The sequence below is a fragment of the Rhamphochromis longiceps genome, linkage group LG20, assembly GCF_057381845.1.
Source record: "Rhamphochromis longiceps isolate RC_006_pf linkage group LG20, R_longiceps_female_GT1.1, whole genome shotgun sequence".
NCBI lineage: Eukaryota > Metazoa > Chordata > Actinopteri > Cichliformes > Cichlidae > Rhamphochromis > Rhamphochromis longiceps.
This window is the reverse complement of record NC_140576.1, coordinates 37,301,224-37,318,632: the sequence shown is the minus strand read 5'-3', so window position 1 is coordinate 37,318,632 and position 17,409 is coordinate 37,301,224. Positions and strand designations below refer to the sequence as shown.

The 17,409-nt window shown below is 47.0% G+C and overlaps 1 protein-coding gene across 1 annotated transcript; it reads right to left on the bottom strand.

The window, feature by feature from the left end:
• Positions 1-485: 485 nt before the first annotated feature.
• On the bottom strand, positions 486-16,510 carry usp11 (ubiquitin specific peptidase 11). Its single transcript, XM_085393306.1, has 21 exons — positions 16,251-16,510; positions 13,051-13,160; positions 12,842-12,972; positions 11,726-11,843; positions 10,619-10,764; positions 10,389-10,450; positions 9,809-9,908; positions 8,071-8,244; positions 7,114-7,272; positions 6,746-6,970; positions 6,525-6,608; positions 6,154-6,248; positions 5,873-6,076; positions 5,608-5,708; positions 4,899-5,393; positions 4,436-4,506; positions 3,930-4,042; positions 2,907-3,056; positions 2,718-2,833; positions 2,549-2,637; positions 486-2,392 (listed from the first exon to the last, which is right to left on the bottom strand). Exons 1-21 carry the CDS (start codon positions 16,358-16,360, stop codon positions 2,210-2,212), a joined length of 3,036 nt encoding a protein of 1,011 aa, XP_085249432.1. The 5' UTR covers positions 16,361-16,510; the 3' UTR covers positions 486-2,209.
• Between the last annotated feature and the right edge of the window lie 899 nt (positions 16,511-17,409).

Genomic DNA, 17,409 nt, shown 5'->3' with positions numbered 1-17,409 from the left:
GTGCTCCGTGCAGTAAGCTCGCCTTAGCTGATAACTTGGTTCTACTTCTCGTTCAGCTGTGGTCATTTTAAAAACGGATGCGTCTCCTGTACGATGTGTGAGCGCGTCCTCCTCGTCACACACGCAATTAAAGCTAAAATAACGAGACAGAAGCCAAGAGTACAGAAAAACTGGATGTCTGGTAATAATCGTGTTTTATTCATATCAAAAGATTGAAGTACAATAAAATATTCTCATCTGATATTTGACAGGAAGACCAAAGAAAGAAATCACCCCAAGCCTCCCTGCTGCTCCACCCAGGAATGATCATATTAATCTTACATTACTTACAATACAAAAATACTGTACACAGCGCTGGTTTAAAAATCAGTGAGCAGCTCGCTCTGCGCCCGCCTCTGCACGCGCACACCCGTCCTGTGTTTTCAGCCTGAATCAAAGGTTTGCGTATAAATACGAAAAATGTCCCACACCACCGTAGTCATGTGACAGCTGCAATTATTCCATTAAAACAATAAATACCCGAAACAAAACGACCAAAATATACAGAGAAAAATTCATTTCTCATCCCTGACAGCTTTGTTTGATCCTCTGATTACCCACAACCCCCTTCAGCGAGCGACTGAGGCGTGCCTGTTTAGAAAGAAGAAATAAGGAAGTGAAACTGTGCTTTATGGATTAGTATTTAATAGTTTTATCTGTCGTAGGTCGACGTTGAGCTGCAGTTCAGAGCTGGATTTTTAAACGATGTCAGATCAACAAATGTTTGCGCTTCAGGACGAATCGAAACTCGGAGGGAAAAACAAACTTCAGTCCTTTAGTTCAGAGGATGGCGTTTTTACAGGCGCTTACAATAAAAAAAATCACTGCATTAATATCATAAAGTCAGTCTGATCATCGTTAGTTCTGTTAAATCAGATTCAGCATGAACTCGCTGTGAAATCAACAACTTAAGAAAAGACTGGCCTGTTTTAGACTCGGATCAAAGCTGTAATCAGTGCATCTACGAACACTTTACAGCAAATACAAAAGGTCGTCGCAGGTTTGAGCTGCTCGCGAATTAAGGCTTTAACTGAAACCATCTCTGTGCTCGTTTCCTAAACGTGTCTTAGGAAGATGACCTTAAAAACTTTTATTATTTCATTTCTGCCTCAAACATTTGCTACGAGAAACTGGCTTTTTGAACTCGCTCAGCTTGAATAATTGTAAAAACTTTGAATGTGGAAAATGCAACAATGTGAACGTGAACTCGTCTGCACTCAGCGCGGCCTCTTCAGTCAGCTGACGCATGAGTGTCTGCGAGGTTTACCCCAGATAAACGAATGCTGGTGGGCACGTTCGCCGGTGCCCGTCGGCATCGTGTTTGTTGAGGGAAAGAGGGAAAAAACATGAACTGGAATGACCTCAGTGCAGGTGAAAGTGTGCGGTGACCTCTGACCTCTGTTAGTGGTAAATCTCGCAGACGTTGGCATGACCGCAGAAATAAAACAATGTGTGAAAGTGAAACTAATGCTGGTATTTTAAATCGGCCCTCTAACGACCACCAGGGGGCGACTTTCTGTGGCCTCACTAAACGCTGCTCGATGAGTCGCTGTTTAAGCCTCGCTCGTGATTATGATGAGACTGTCTTTTATATACAGTTTAAGGAAAAGAAAAAGTCAGCTGACTGCAGAACTGCTGCTGATTGGCCAAAGAGTCTCCCGAATGCGCGCTAATCTGGAGTTTGGTCTTCCCAACCTGGACGAGCATCAGACATCCAGAAAAATTCAAATGATTTTAATTAAACAGCTTTTCAAACGTTTGAATGTCAGATTACAAAAACTGAGTCAAGAGGAGATGAACTTATAAATGTGAACAGTCAGAGCTTAAATGCCAGAGTTCAGTTCCTCCCTGAAGCAGGAAGCAGACTGCTTTTCTGTATTCAGGTGTGAGTTTAAGCTCCGCCCTCCAGCAAACGTCACCTTCAGTCTTTGTGCACCAAACTACCTGAGTGTCGAGAGTTCACGGTGGAGGAGCAGAGGAGGAGCTGCGAGCTCCGCCTGCTGATTTGCTTTTTCCTGCTTTTGGAAACTTGGAATGAAGAGACGTCGTTAGAGGAAGTTCAAGTGTCGTCACCATAAAATTAAAAAAATAAATAGACTGAGAATTCGAAAAGAATAAAGACGAAAACCAAAGAAAAGGCTGCTCTGATGGAGAAAACCAAATTACTCAATCATTCTGTTTCCATAGTGATGCTGGAGGCGGCGCCCAGCTCTGCGGCATCCTCGTCGTCTTTGCAGGAAGCAGTGTCACTGGACGTCTGGCTGGAGGAGGTGGGGCCTGTGTTGGGGGCGGGCAGTGTGGGTTTTCTGATCTTGTCCTGTCGCTGGTAGAACAAAACGTAGGCAGCGTTGGTCTGTGGGAGGAGAGACGCAGACAAACATTACGTTGGTGTGATTCAAATAAAGACAACGCGCTGCTGCTTCCAACGATCATTAGTCAGGTGACAAGATCAGAGTGAAATCCGACTGAACAGGTGTGTGCGAGAGAGCGTGGGGGCGGGGGTACTGACCACGATCTGGTCCTCTGTGGCGTAGGTCACTTTACTGTCGTCAAAGTAATACCACTGACCGTTGTCCTTGTTCTTCGCATAGGTGGTGTCTGCAGAAACACGTGATGGTTAAAGTCATGTAGTCATGCGACAAACAAATCGCTGACCACAACATGAACGACAAACTTACAATGTCCATCTCTGAGTCCTCCGTAGTGATTGGACACGGCGATGAGGTCATAGCGGCTCGGAGGCTCCTCACTGGAGAGAGTCTTCCTCAGGAGGAAGCCGGAAAAGTCGAGGTCTCTGTAACATGAACATGTCAGCTTTCAGTGTGCGACTCCTCCATCAGTGCGTGCGTGCGTGCGTGTGCGCGTACCTGAGGGGGAACTCCACAATGCTGTCAAGCTTCTCTCTGGTGAACTTGGTGTAGGAGAACCTCTTGAGGTGGATGATGAGAACCTCTGGCAGAGACCAGAGATCCAGCTTCTTTGTGGCCAGCTGGTGCTTCTTACACACCGGACAGTACCTGAAGCGCACACACGGAGCAGATGTGAGTATCTGCAGTAAAGCTGTGCAGTGTAAAGGTTTTTAATACAATACAAATTGTATTTGTCACATACGCAGTACAACATATACTGAACATGTAGTGAAATGCTTGTGTCCCAACTGCGGACAGGCTGCAGATGTAGCCGCGACATTCAGGGGTTGTTGTTTTTTTAAGCACGGGGCGTCTAGCCAGGACCCTTTTTCGATACCGGATGGGAATCAAACTTGCGACTCCTGAGTGTTATTTTGCTGCTTTGAATGACAGGTTTTCATCATTCAGTCAAAGAAGCAAAACAACAGCAAACAAAGAATATCTCATCATGCCGGGGACGCCGCTGCTGGGTTAATCAAGCAGGAGGCAGGAGGACGCCGGAGTAATCGGGGAGAACCCCGACTGGATTCAAGCTCAGGACCTGCTGTGAGGCAGCCTTGCTACCCGCTGCACCACCATGCTGCCCAGCATCTCAGTTCATCAGATTTTACATGTTGATGAATGTAAAACCTTGAAGCATGCCCACACTCTTTTTGTTGACTGGACTGAAAGTGTGATCTGACTCCAGGGCTACCACTAGAGGGCACTGGGCGAGGTCGATCACCCAGCACCACAGCAGCTTAAATTAACACCACTGAAATGAAAACGTGGACGGCATCTGCTTTTCAAACTCGGGACAGAAGCTCCACCCTGGATCTGGACGTTACAGACGCAGATGTTTCGTGCTGGTCTTTACCTGAAACAGGTGAAACCTTCAGAGTATTTAGTCTTTTAATCGAGCTTGTCCCCCAGTTTACTTCTCACTGGTTTCTGTGTGGTCAGCTCTCCTCAGACTCTCACTACTGTGTCTGTGTGTGTTACCATGGGTTCTCCTCCTCCAGCGTCTCCACAGTGGTGAACAGCTCGATGCACTGCTGCAGCTGAACAGTCATGTGCTGCTGAGGGACCTCCATGCTGGCATGCTTCACGTACTTCTACACAGGAGGAGGAAAGACAGATTTTAATGTCAGAGGTGCAAGAAGACAAATGAGTGTCAAACGTCTGTCATTCAGGTTTCATCGCAGTCAGAGTCCTTCTGTTTGCACCTGTGTGTTAAATTACGTCCTCAAACCACTCAGCCTGTTAAGATGTTACAGGGATGCTGTTCTTGTACCTTGGATGTTTAGAGCCTCTGTTTAAACCACTGACCAGACACCAGATAATTCAGATCAGTCTCTAAATGAACCAACAGATAAGGTCATGTTGTTTTTGTGACCCACTCAGTGCCACTTGTATTTGAACACATGACCCTCAGTTATTCAGAACACGCCCTGTGAATGTGTTACATACAGGCTGTGCTTTATCGAGGGTTAAATGTTGGCGCTGACCTCAGCCTCGTTCTCGTTGTAGAATCTCTTCTTCATGTCGGGCTCCCAGTCGATGGCCACGTAGGGCTGAGCTGCAGAGACAAAGGAAGCGTGAGCTACGTTGATACGCTGACGACAGGATGTGACATCGTCTGATAACATGGTTATTCTGCTTTCCTGCTGCACTGATCCATGTTAAGCATGGTTCAAGTTTCCAGTAACTACCAATAATCCCCATTAGCCGAAAGCTGTGCTCCGCCCATCTGCTGTTCAAACCTACTGTTTAGCAGAGGCAGCCAATCAGAAGAAAGCTTACTTGAAGGTTGAACTGAGGGGCAGCAAATGGCTCCACCCAGATGTTTTCATTTTATTCTGATTCATTCTCATCTGAGGCTCTTTCATCATCATCATCATCATCATCATCGCACTGATGAGTGACATCAGTGTGATGTCACAGAGGTTGTGTTTGTGCGTTCACACTCACAGCTGAAGGACACGGCGCTTCCTCCCTCTCCCATCCCCCTCTCGGTCGTCCCGTTGGAGTTGACCGCCTGGATGCTGAACAGACGCTTCCTCCTGACGTGACACGCCCTCCTCTTAGCCGGATGCTGATTGGCTGGCGGGCTGGGAGAGCAAGCCTCCTCCTGCTTGTCTTCTTCATTTTCTTCCTCGGTTGGCTCATGAGGCTGCTCCGCTGGAGGTTTTGAGCTGCGGTCGGCTCCTGCGGGACCGCTCGACTGCTCGCCGGGGTCCATGTCATCGGCGCTGTTGGCGTCTCCGCTGCAGCCGGGCTCCGTCTGGCTCTGGGAGCCGTTACTGTTCTCACCGGGGTCTCCGTGGTCCGGTAAAGGCTGAATGTGGTTCTCCTCAGCCTGTGGCTCTGTTGTGTTGCCGTCTGATTTCCTGTTGGGGGTCGCGTCACCGCAGGAGTAATCTGTCTGGGACGGGCCAGCAGGCTCCACTTCCTCCTGCTCGTCATCTGAGAAAACACAAAAGCAGCAGCTGCAGAGCTCACTCAGCCCAGATAAAACGTGTGAAAAGTGCACGAACGCGTTGTGTCGTTGTGTCAGCGTTTTTTATATTTGCTCGAGGAAAAGTTAAAAAAACACTGCAGGAGCCAAACAAATACGTGTATGACAACATGAAACGAAAGGCAGCATCAGACCTCAGAACCAGAAAGTAAAGATTTATACCATCACTGATGCCGTTGGTCTGAGTCTTGTACAGCTCCTCTTCATCATCTTCCTCCTCTTCCTCCAACTCCTCAGACGGATCAGGCAGTCGCACGTAGCGCCTGCACACACAGCGACACCGCCCAGCAAAACTCAGTATATTCAAAAACTGTGTGCGTGTGTGTGCGTGCGTGTGTGTGTGCGCGTGTGTGTGCGTGTGTGTGTGCGTGCGTGCGCGCGTGTGTGTGCGTGCGTGCGTGCGTGTGTGTGTGTGCGTTCTGCTCACGCCAGTCTCTGCAGGAACAGGTTGTAGAGCGCCTCCTGGCTGCAGCTGCTGCGCGGCACGTTGAGCAGCAGCGGGTGTCCGAATAGCGACGTGCCGTACGAGCCGCCGCCCGAGCCGTAGTCTCTGTAGTGCGAGCGCTCTCTCAGGTAGAGCGCCAGCAGCACCTGCTCCTCAGGCTGCTCCTCCAGCACGCTCAGCTCGTACCTGAACACGGGTTCAGCAGGTGAGTCACAGAAAGGCTTTTGTGTTTGGTCATTAGAGGACTGATTTTTTTTCCTTACACAAAGATGTCGTCTCGGTCGAGAATGGCGCTCAGACTTTCGCCCATGTTGTAGATCTTGTAGAAACGATGATTGAAGACATCAGCGACCACCATCTGGAACACAAAGTCAGGGGGAGGAGCTTTAAGGGACAGTCTGCTTCATACAGGATGAAATGAGGCCCAGTGTAAGATAAAGAAGGATTATTTTGAACTGAGTCGTGCCAAGCTGCCCTGACAGAGTTCACACGTTACAAACTGAAGCCAGAAACATACAAAGGCTGGATTAATGTGCAGCCAGTGAAACCACTTTTGATCTGCACGTGATCACAATCTTCAGTTTAGGTTAAAAGTGTGTTTAACCGAACCGAAACCTTCTGAACACACACTGACCTGAGTGGGCGGCACGCTGGTCATCTCTGACAGAGCTGAGCAGAGGTCGGACACTTTTCCTGCTTTAGGAACCTCAACACGATGCTGCAGACACACACACACACACACGCACATCACAGAAGTTAGAATTTTCCTGGATAAGAGGAGAACCAAAGACCAGAAACATTTATTCAGTGTAACTGCAGAGACGTACACGACCACGGTCAGTGATGAGCGGTTACCTGGACAGGTTTGGCGTACGGGTCCAGGGAGACGAAGAACACCTCCATGACACGCTCCTTGCTGACAGGAAGCGGGACGCTCAGGTAGCAGAATGGGTCAAAGGTCACAGAAACCTTGTGGCACTCTGGACAGACCAGCGTGGACTTGAAGAGGCCGTGAAAAGTGTCGACGATCACAGAGTCGTTCCGCCGAAGGTGGTTACGCCACGCCTCCTCCGCCACTTCCTGTCAGATTAAACAGGAGCTGAATTGATCACAGCTAAAACCAACGAAGACGCTTTCAAACATAGAAAATGACTGAAAGGTGAAATTTAAAGACAGGAAGTGAAATGAAGCCCATCACACGCCTTTGCTCTGGCACCGCTCACCTGGTCCTGACGCCCATCGGCGTCCCGCAGCTCGATGTACTCTTTGTTTTTGACTCTGTTCAGGTCTTCGTGCAGCCCGTCCAGCAGGAAGGACAGCAGCTCCTGACTGTCGTGCTGCTGGTAGCCCAGAAACTGAGAAGCAAAGTGGCCCACCTTCGTCTGCACACAAACAGGAAGCAGGGAAACGTACCACTTCAGTCAGACCGAAGCTTCTGCCACACAGACTGAGATTACTCCCTGCCCCCCAGTCTCTCACCTACGCCCAACACCACTGCATGTAAATTTACTACAATTTACTTAAGTAAATAAAAAGAAGTAAATTCAAGAAGTATTTCTACGTTTGTAGCTTTCTGCTCTTCCTTCAGTACATTTGGGATGTTAACGTTTCATTTTTCAAGTTTTAGTTTAGTTGCAGAAACATCAGCCTACTAATATGTGCACACGTCCTTTAGTATATATTTAGATATTTATGTGCTCTGTAAAACACTGAGAGTAGCAGAGAAGTTTTGGGACATGAAAATAAAGCATTTGACTTTCACTTCACTGAACTTATGCATTTACTTTTTGAGTTTTTCTGTTTTGCATTGATAGTTTAGTTTATTTGGGATTTCATGACATTTCCTTCAATTGGGAACAAAATAGAGACAAAAGTTTTCTACTAAATCTCTGATTTCACATTTCCTCCTGTTGCTTGTCCTGCTGTAATAGGTGGGATAATAAAGTCTGTGTTTATATCTGTTTTAGTTTCCTGTGTAAATGTAATCACACTTAAAATGTTCATTTAAAATGTTTTCAGGTCAGTTTGTGTCATTTCTGTCGTGCCGAGTCACAAACTCCGGCTCTTCTGGACGACGCGTCGCAGCCTCAGCTTTAGGGTACGTCAGTGTGTTTGTTTGGCTCGACGGGTGAAACACACCCGAGTGTAACGGGACACCTGTCAGGGTAACGTGCGGCTACCTTGAAGACGCGCGGCACCACAGAGTAATGCCTCCCTGACCACATCTGCTTGATGACGTCGGCGTAGGCCTCGGCGATCTCTCCCTTCATTCCCAGAGGGTTGGTGAAGTTCAGCTCATCCACATAGGAGTTCTGCAGGAAGTACTCCGTCAGGGGCGGGGTGTTACTCAGACACTGCAGAGAGACGAGGACACGAGGAGTTACTACACATCTGTTAGTGATGGGCAGCCAATCAGAACAGAGTTAGCTTAAGGGGGGAGGAGCTGAAACAGTTGCTTAAGCCCGAGGATAAACTGAGGAGTTCGAGGGCCAGAGGAAAACCGTTTGAACCGCGAGTTCTGCAAAGATCCTTTAGTCCGGGGATAAAACTACACAGAGATGGACGACTGTTTGCTTTTATTATTTTACACAAGAACGTTGCTGCTGCCGCCTGGTCAGAGCACGCTGCAGTGATGTCATCTGATTAAAACGTTAAAAAAGTGTTCTCGTGCATGAAGTGATGTTTTCAGTGAATATTAAACCGAAGCTCAACTCCAAGTGAAATCCAAGGAGCAACACTGACACCACACAGGTGTTAATTATGCACCGAGCAGGTTTCATGACTCGCTGCGAAACAAACTGCTAAAATCCAGTTAGAGAACTTCAACGATGCACAAATGTCCTCGAGTTCTGATGAACCAGGGATTTCCTTCACAAAGCTCGCCGTCAGAGCAACATAATTACAGAGCGAGAGGGATCAGACACAGGGAGGAAGACGCTGCAGCATTTCACCTCTGCCAGGAAATGCAGAAAACCTTTATGTGACTATTTTACAAAACAACCAAAACATACAGTCTGTGCCATATTTAGACAGTTACACATGTCTGGACGAACCCTGCGCTTTATTCTGAGGTTCACACCCTGCACATGTTCAACAGTACCTGAACACTCAGCTGCCAAATGCATCATTTCAGTGTCGAGCAGCTCACACGTGTCGGCGTTCAAGCTGCAGTCAGAGTGACGAGTGAAAGAGAAGCAAACGTCTCTCACTGAAGGCGCCAAAATGAAAACAAGCTTCAGTCTAACAAAAAAGTCTTCTAATCTGGTTCTCTAGTCGAGCGGGACCGTAGCACAAACGACAAACCACAAGTTGGAAGAAGAAGAAAAGCGTCTAATGTCCAATTACAAACTAAACTAGTTCAAATCATTCTATTTATACAGCGTCAAATCACAACAACAGTCGCCTCATTGCACTGTACGGTCGACCCTACAATAACACATACAGAGAAAAACCCAACAGTCATATGACCCCCTATGAGCACTTTGGCGACAGTGGGAAGAAAAACTCCCTTTGAACAGGAAGAAACCTGCAGCCTCTGCCACGACCAACAAGTCACTGCATTCTTAATAAAAACAGAACACGTCGGGACGCCGTGTAAAATCACAAAAACACATATTTGGTTACAGCAGAAGATGAAAACAAAAGGTTTGTGAATCACAGCGTCCTGTTTTCATTCATGTTCGACGCAGCAACATCGTCAGCGCTGGGTTTGCATTCATACAAATGGTGCTGATGGTCTGGACTGCACTTCCTGACTGACACTCGCAAGTATCAGGTATTTGTGTCAGTGGTCCCGGCTGGAGTCCAACCCAGGCCCCGCCCTGATGGACGTCACCTGCTCAGCCATGTGACATCTCTCTCTGTCACATGATCCATGTGTCTGGTGTAGCAACCAAAGTAAAAAAGATCAGTTTAAACCTGTAACGCTGAGTTCATGAAGCAGGTGTTGCCCAGGTTGGTGAGGCCACAGACGCCCGGCTGCCCTCTGTACGAGTCCTGCTCCTCCACAGAGTTCCTCCTGCAATCGAGAACAGAGTCAGCCGCAGACTCGCACACGGGAGCATTTACAACACCTGAGCAGCGTTACGGTGACAGAAACGCCTTTTTGCTCTTGAACAGGAAACCAAAACAAAGGGTCAGCTGACCAAATATGTGGGAAAGTCAGCTGAAACATGCTCGGACCAGCTGAATTCATTAAAGCGCACAGCTGTCCTAACATTTCATCATTCAGATCAACAGTCGAGTCAATGAAGGAAGCATTTTAACACTTTTTGTGACATCTAGTGTGTGAGAGTGACAGACAAACATCACGATGGTGATGGTATCACGCAACTTCTCCAAACAGGAAGAGGTGAAATCAAAGATGAGGAAATGACAAATAAAAAAAGGAACAAGAAAAAAATTCCTGCAAAAAAACTCAAAGTAAGCAGGTGAAGAAAAGCAGAGACGACGGAACGTGGAGAACGATGACAGCGACGAGAGAGGCGAGTGCGCTTACATGATCTGAGGCCTGGAGCTCGGCCAGGTGCCGTCTGCATTCCTCGTCTCCATGATCACCGTCTGACACACACACACACACACACACACACACACACACACACACACACACACACACACAGGCATGTTCCAGCTTATCTCTGAGGTGGACAGCTTGTTATTTTAGAGTGGTGCTATGAGGAGAATTATTCCACACATGCAGCGATGTTAAGACTGTAGCGTCATGCTCACCATCCCCGAGCTCAAGCAGGCGTCCAGCACGCTCATGTGCACGTTCCTAAGACGCTCGCAGCTGCTGTCCGAACTCTTCATCCACAGGCGGCACTCTGAGCCCGGAGGTACCGAGAAGGCCTGACACATCGCCCTCTGGATCAAGTCTACACACACACACACACACACACACACACACACGAAGCACCGTGTTTGAAACAGCTGTTCGCGAACCCTCAGGGGAACATATTCTGCCCCTGACATCAGCTTCCTGTTAACATAAAGACGAACACGTGTTAGCACGACGCTCGTGATGAACCGCCCCCTTCCTGCTCGTGAAACAGAGAGACCACAGCACTGAAACTGATGCGAGAACTCTGCAACGCCGCGGAAGTTAAACTTCCTTTAATTAATGCTGCGACCCAACAAACTGCAGCGCAGCGTGACTTTGTATGTGGTGACGGAGGAATCTGTCCTCAGGTGAAGTTTCATGAGTGAATGTCATCAGGTTTAGTCTTTAAATCTTTCTGAGTTATTCGTTTGTAGAGAGACGACCTTTCACAGGCTTCAGTTTTCCTCAGTAATAAGTAACTAAGCAGTGACCTCTTTATCACTGTATATATGTATTTATCACACAGCTTCACAGCTGCTGCTGTCAAATTTGCTCTAAAACTGAATCTGATTCATAAAAAGAAAATGAGCTCACATGTAAAGCAGGTCCCGCCTTCTCCTTACCTAAACAGGTAACCTCTGAATGAACTGACAGCAGCTCCCCTTCACAGCTAGTTGGTTGAGAACAGGTTGGGTAGCCTGAGCTTTATCGGCTCATTGTTACCAGGCGGTTATTCACTCGTTTCCAAACTCTGTCTGCCGCCTTTGTTTGTGTTTCTGTTGCGTCACGCGGTGTGAAGCCGCTCCTGTGCATGTAATCTGCCACATGCAGTCACCTGGATGACATGGATGCACCGGCAGCTGGCAGGTTTGGACGAGTGTGGTTTAGAAAGTCTGGGAAAGTAACTAAACTACGAAGCATTTTTGTCTTTAAGGAGAGAAAAGGCCGATTAAACGTGAACCTCTCCTCTCGTTAGCATTAACCTCGCCGACACACAAAGCTACAGACGGACTCACGTATGCTGTCGGTTCGGCTGAACTTTGTGGTGACGGCGTTCTCCATGTTGCTGTGGAGGCAGAGGAAGATCTCGATGGGGTAAACCTCCACCTTCAGAGTGCTGGGCAGGTCCACCACCTGACACACACACACAGACACACACAGTTGTCACTACACTAACCTGTCTGAGCCATAACCATTACTAATATTGCTTCCTACCCTTTGATCCAACATTAAACCAATGCTTCACACAAGCGAATGATTTACTTTGCTGGGACTTTCCTCCTGTCACCAGTTGAGGGTCGGCTCACCACAGCGTGGCTGCCAGCAGACTCATTATGGTAAAAGTTCACGGCTCTGCCCATAAAGCTCTCTGCTCGCTGCTGTTCCTCGCCTCCTCGTGCAGCTCTGGCTGCTGCTGCTGCTTCTCATCAGAAACACGAGTCTTCATCGTGAAGTTTTATTTCAGTCAACAGACAAATTTGCCAGATCTGTCACGTAGCGAACAAAGACGGTGATGGCGTGCAGACAAATGTTTGCCTAAGGACGGATCGGGACCATCATGATTTAAAATATCTGAATTTACGTGGAAGTTACATGAAAACGATGCGCAAACTTCACCAGGAAAAGAGAGCATGTCACGAGTCTGTTATCCCGGCCGCTTAATAAAAAAGTCAACGTTTTCATTCGCCCTCTTGTTTCTGTATCATTTCATTTTATTCCACCCGTCATATCAGTGACAAGCTCATACTAGTTTTGCTTAAAAGACTCGTCCTTTCTCACGAGATTACAGGAAAACTCGTTGACAGTCGGAGGACGAGAAACAGAGAGAGTGACGATCACGGTGACGTTCCTGCCCTGCTGCTCCGCCCTCGGGGGTCAGCACTGATCCTCAGTCTGACGGCGGCGCTCAGATGTGAGAAAGAGATGCAAAACAGGGATTCCAGGAAGTGATGTAAACACAGCAGCCAGACTACAAGCAGCGCAGAGCTGTGCGAGGAGACGCCTTGAAGACGAGAGCAGCCAGATTTACATCAGGGGAGGTTTTTCATTGTTATGTGTTTCAAACCTCACCAACAAAAACTCTCCGCTCTCATTCTGGACTCAGGGTACCGCGCGGCGCGTGGTGACGTTACCTTGCGTTCTAGCGGCGGCTGATCGTCCACCATGCCGTACCAAGACAGCAGCTTGTGCCACGCCTCTGCCGGCACCAGCACAAAGTCCTCGTCCTCCACCAGACGATCCTTCAGGTGGTACGAGTCCAGATCTGAAAGCAGGACACGACACTTCGCTCAAGGAAACAAATCATTTTGTGTCTCGCTGAAGCAAACGAAGCGTAACTGACCCTCGAACAGCTCCGCGTTGTCGATCTGACCCGGGAAAGACGTCGAGTTCTGATCTCCAGTCTCCACAAACTCCTTCCATTGGTCAAACCAGCGGCGATCTACCACATACCTACAACACACACACACACACACACACACATTATTACACTGCTCTTTGAGGACACATTCATAAAACACTGCTGCCTCCATCATAAACTTTACCGCTAACGAATCAGCCGAACACGAATGAATCGACATCTTACCTGAGATTACTGCCAGGAATGGGAGTAAGAATTACTTAAATAATCAGTTAATACCTGATAAACAAAACAAAGAAACAAAGTGGCTGCTGATCATTTGTTTTCTTCAACCAAAATGTGGAAACCCCCAAAATATCCTGATGAAGGCACCAAAACCTTTGAATGAGTCGTTATTTTCATTATTTTTGCCTAAAAATGAAGTGACAGGATGATGTGTCAGAGACATTATTTCTCTGTCACGGTTTTATTTTAGTGGATTTTCTTTTTAAGAACAGTCCAAACAAAAGCAGCAGGCTGGGAAATCACACTAATGTGAAATCAAGAACAGATTACATAAATCACCGTAAACAGTTCACATTGGTGTGACATCGCTGCTCCTGAGACGCCAGAAGCAGCAAATATCGGATGTTTTGCTAAAATAAATTCATGGTGATCTTAACGTTTGGCATTTCTTCTGCTTTCTTTGTGGCCAGAAGCAAAAGCCGGAGCTTAACGTAGTCATCACTTCATGATCCCACATTTCTAACCTGTTTTCATCAAACCAGAGACTTTCTGTCATATTTGAAGCTGCAGCAGAGACACGACCTGCTCCAAAATTAGATGTGAAACCAAAGCTGCTAAAACCAAAGCAGCAGAGCAGGAAGCGTCACAGTGGCAGGCGTTAATAAATCTGATGGTTTGGATTGGAATGAAAATCCACCGCAGCATCAGTCCTCAGAGGTTAGACTGCAGCGCTCGGCCTCTGTGCTGTTCTGCTTTTAAGGACTCATTATTCTTTTATTCCTGTTTGACAGAAAACCGCTTTGCCTGCCGACGCTTCATAAAAAATGTAGCTGGCACTTTCTTGTATGGATAAATAATTTTCCATCTGTGGCTGATCTCCTGCAGGAGTAAATGTGAGCAGAAGCATCAAACTGTCAGCCTGGATGGCCTCACTGTAAACCTGTGAGCAGCCGCTGGCCTGCTTTGTGATTTATTTGAATATTGAACAGAAAGTAAATCCCGGTGACGTCTGACTCTGCAGCGCCACAAACCTGCAGAGTCACGGTGCTTCTGCTTCTGAGACCCTGAAGTCGGGTTTTTTCAAGTGTGAAGGGATGAGGGGCGTGTTCTAACCAGCGTCTGGATTTTATTGTTTATTTCCTGTCGCATGTCTGATGCAGCCGTTGTCAATCAGCATTTCAGTTAATCAGCAGCTCGCTGCACCCGTAAACACACCGAGTTTCCCTTTAAAGGTACTTTCTGTGATCGCAGCAGAATTCTCACTGACCGTCATCGTCTTTTAAATGTTTTAATAAAACAATATTTCACTGAAAGCTTTTTACAAATGAAATAACTCGAAATAAAAACGTGTTTTCAAAGACTTGCCGGGTTTAATAAAGGCTGCACTCACACAGCGCTGAATCCTTCAGTGTCTGCTGAAGTTTGAAATAACTCTGAAGAGTTATCCATCCATCCAGAAAAGGTGAAAAATAAAAACGCTGTAATAACATTTAACGCTGCTTTTACTCTCTGCTCAGCTAAGTTCACTTGGCTGAAACAAGACGTTTTCATGGTGTGGACTTTGCACGCTTCTCCTGTTTGTGCAGTCAAATCTAATCTCACCGAGCAAACAAGGAAAAAACAAACTGTCGTGGATGTGTGATGATAGCCTACCCAAGTTCTTTTTGATGCCTAAAACGTAGAAATAAAGCTACTTCCAGCTGCTCCTCGTGGGCACCAGAGGGAATTGTGTTTCCTGCTGTGTGCACAAACGGTCTGAACCACTACACTGTGGAGTCGGCCCCTAACAAGGGATCGTCACAGCAGATCATCTGCCTCCTGCCCACCCCATCCCACCTCTGAGCATCCTCCTCTGTCACACCAGCCATCTGTATGTCCTGCTTCACTACATCTATCAATCTTCTCTGAGGTCTTCCCCTTTTCCTCCTGCCTGGAAGCTCTGTCTTCACCATCCTTTGTCCAGTATATCAACTATCCCTCCTCTGCACGTGTCCAAACCATCGCAACCATGCCTCTCTAACTTTGAGCTTGTGTACTCATTTCCACTCCCGCCCATCCTGCTCACTCCTTGTGAAGATCTGAGCACCTTAAGCTCAGCCACCTGTCTTTCAAATCACAATGTCTTCTGTGAACATCACAGTCCACAAAGACTCCTGCCTCGTGTCCTCACCTCACCTGGGTGTTAAAGCTAATTCACTGGAACTTTCTTTCCTTTTAAAAGGGCAAAATATTAACTGTGAGTAAGTGGACAGAGATCGGTATATATGAGACCAGACAGATGAAAACTCAGAGTCCACAAACAGGTTAATAAATTATAGATTGTCACTATTTGACGAACTAATTAGACTATTTTGAAAAGCCGGTCTGATGAAGAGCTGACTGATCAGCTGATTTACAAATATCATTCCTGCTGATAATGTTTCAATCATATTTTTCTATTTCACTTTCAGTCGTGACAGAGTGTTAAATCTTTCCTTCTTCACTGGAAAATGAAACTGAAAATATTTACTGGCGGCCCTGCTCTGCATTCCAACACCTAAATGAGCAGGAGGTCGCCCAGAGGAGAATAAACTGGGACTGAAACCGGCTCGGCTTCGGTGATAAATAAAAACACGATCCGGGGGATACGAGGCGACCCTGAACGCCTCACCGGAGACAGCTGGTCGACAGGCTAACGTTAACAGCGCATGCTAGGTCAGAGCAACGTCTGCCTGCTTAGCATAAGCTAACACGGCTAACACGTAGCATTGAGCCGTTAAACCGTCCCAGAAAAACTCCAGCAACCACACCAAAGCTGCTCCACCCCACAGTTAAAGCGGTTAATCACCGTTTAGCAGCGTTACCCGTGTGGAGATAATCGTTAGCCCTGTCACCGTATTTATCTGTGTGTGTGTGTGTGTGTGTGTGTGTGTGTGTGTGTGTGTGTGTGTGGAGCGGAGAGGCGGTCGGACTCTCACCAGCTCTCCCCAGCGCGGAGCTCGCACTCCCGTAGAAGAGACTCGATCTCACGTCGCTGGGTCTCCAGGCCCGGGGACTCCGCGGCGGAGCAGCGGCTGTTGGCCGTCATGACGCCGATCAATCACTCATAAATGTCAGAGGTGTCGGAAATGTTAAAGAGAGCCAGGAAATGAGAAGCAGAAGTCCGCCGCCGCATTGATCTGCCGATAAACGGGGAAGCTCGCAGCCCTCTGTTTGCGGAAGTAGGAAACGGCTCAGACCCGGACGATGACGAATTCCGGCAGGAGACGCGCGAACTACCCCGGAGTCACCAGCAGGGGAAGCAAAACACCAAAACTAATATATTAAATTAAAATAAAATATTAAATAAAACAAACAGACTACGTTTAGATAAGTAAGAAAAGATTAAAAAAAAAGAAAAATATATATTTTTTATAAAAATTTATATGGAGAGAATCATAAACAAATAGCAGCAAACGTAAATAATTCATTTAAATAAATTTATTTTTTTAAGTTAATAAAACTAAAATTGAACACAGCAAAAAATTAAGAAAATTATTTCAATGAGAAGATCGATTTAATTTGTCCCGTTCTGTGTTGTATCTTGGCTGTGAGCGGCAGTTCTCTGGGATAAAATGTGTTGTTGAGGCCAGAGGTCAGAGCCAGTGTTGGGACTAACGCGTTATTAAGTAACGCGTTACAGTAACTACGTTATTATTGTGGTAACGAGCACGGTAACTAGTTATTATGCCAAAACCGGGAACGCGTTACTCGTTACTGGGATTTAGATAGGCTCGTTATTCGTTACTTCGTGTGGTGGCTATCGCGGAGCTTCCACAGATTCAGTAACATTAGCAAGTGGTGGAGGCCAGCAGGTGGATGAAGGAAAGGGGACGCAGAAGGAAAAGAGACCCGAGGCGGCCGCCGGTCCGAGTGTGAACTGAACTTCAGGTAAGAAGTTATGACCTGCAGTCTCTCTGGGTCAGATATGAACCAAGTTTAGGTGGAGTTTATTTTCGTTATGCTGACTTTTTCTGTACTGCGTGCTAGCTAGCATGACGGAGTTTCTATACAGCTGGGTGGTGCTATGAAGTTAATGATGTTGAACTTTATTTTGTTCATAAGTTATTAGAGTTGCCAACCGTCCCGTCTGGTATT

Excerpts from the sequence above, each read along its gene's own strand:
- usp11 (XM_085393306.1), bottom strand. The coding sequence starts at position 16,360 with ATGACGGCCAACAGCCGCTGCTCCGCCGCGGAGTCCCCGGGCCTGGAG. Across the intron at positions 8,245-9,808 it reads TCATGAACTCAGCGTTACAG|TGTCTGAGTAACACCCCGCC; the intron begins GTTTAAACTGAT and ends GTCTCTCTGCAG. Across the intron at positions 5,709-5,872 it reads CTGTTCCTGCAGAGACTGGC|GCGCTACGTGCGACTGCCTG; the intron begins GTGAGCAGAACG and ends CTGTGTGTGCAG.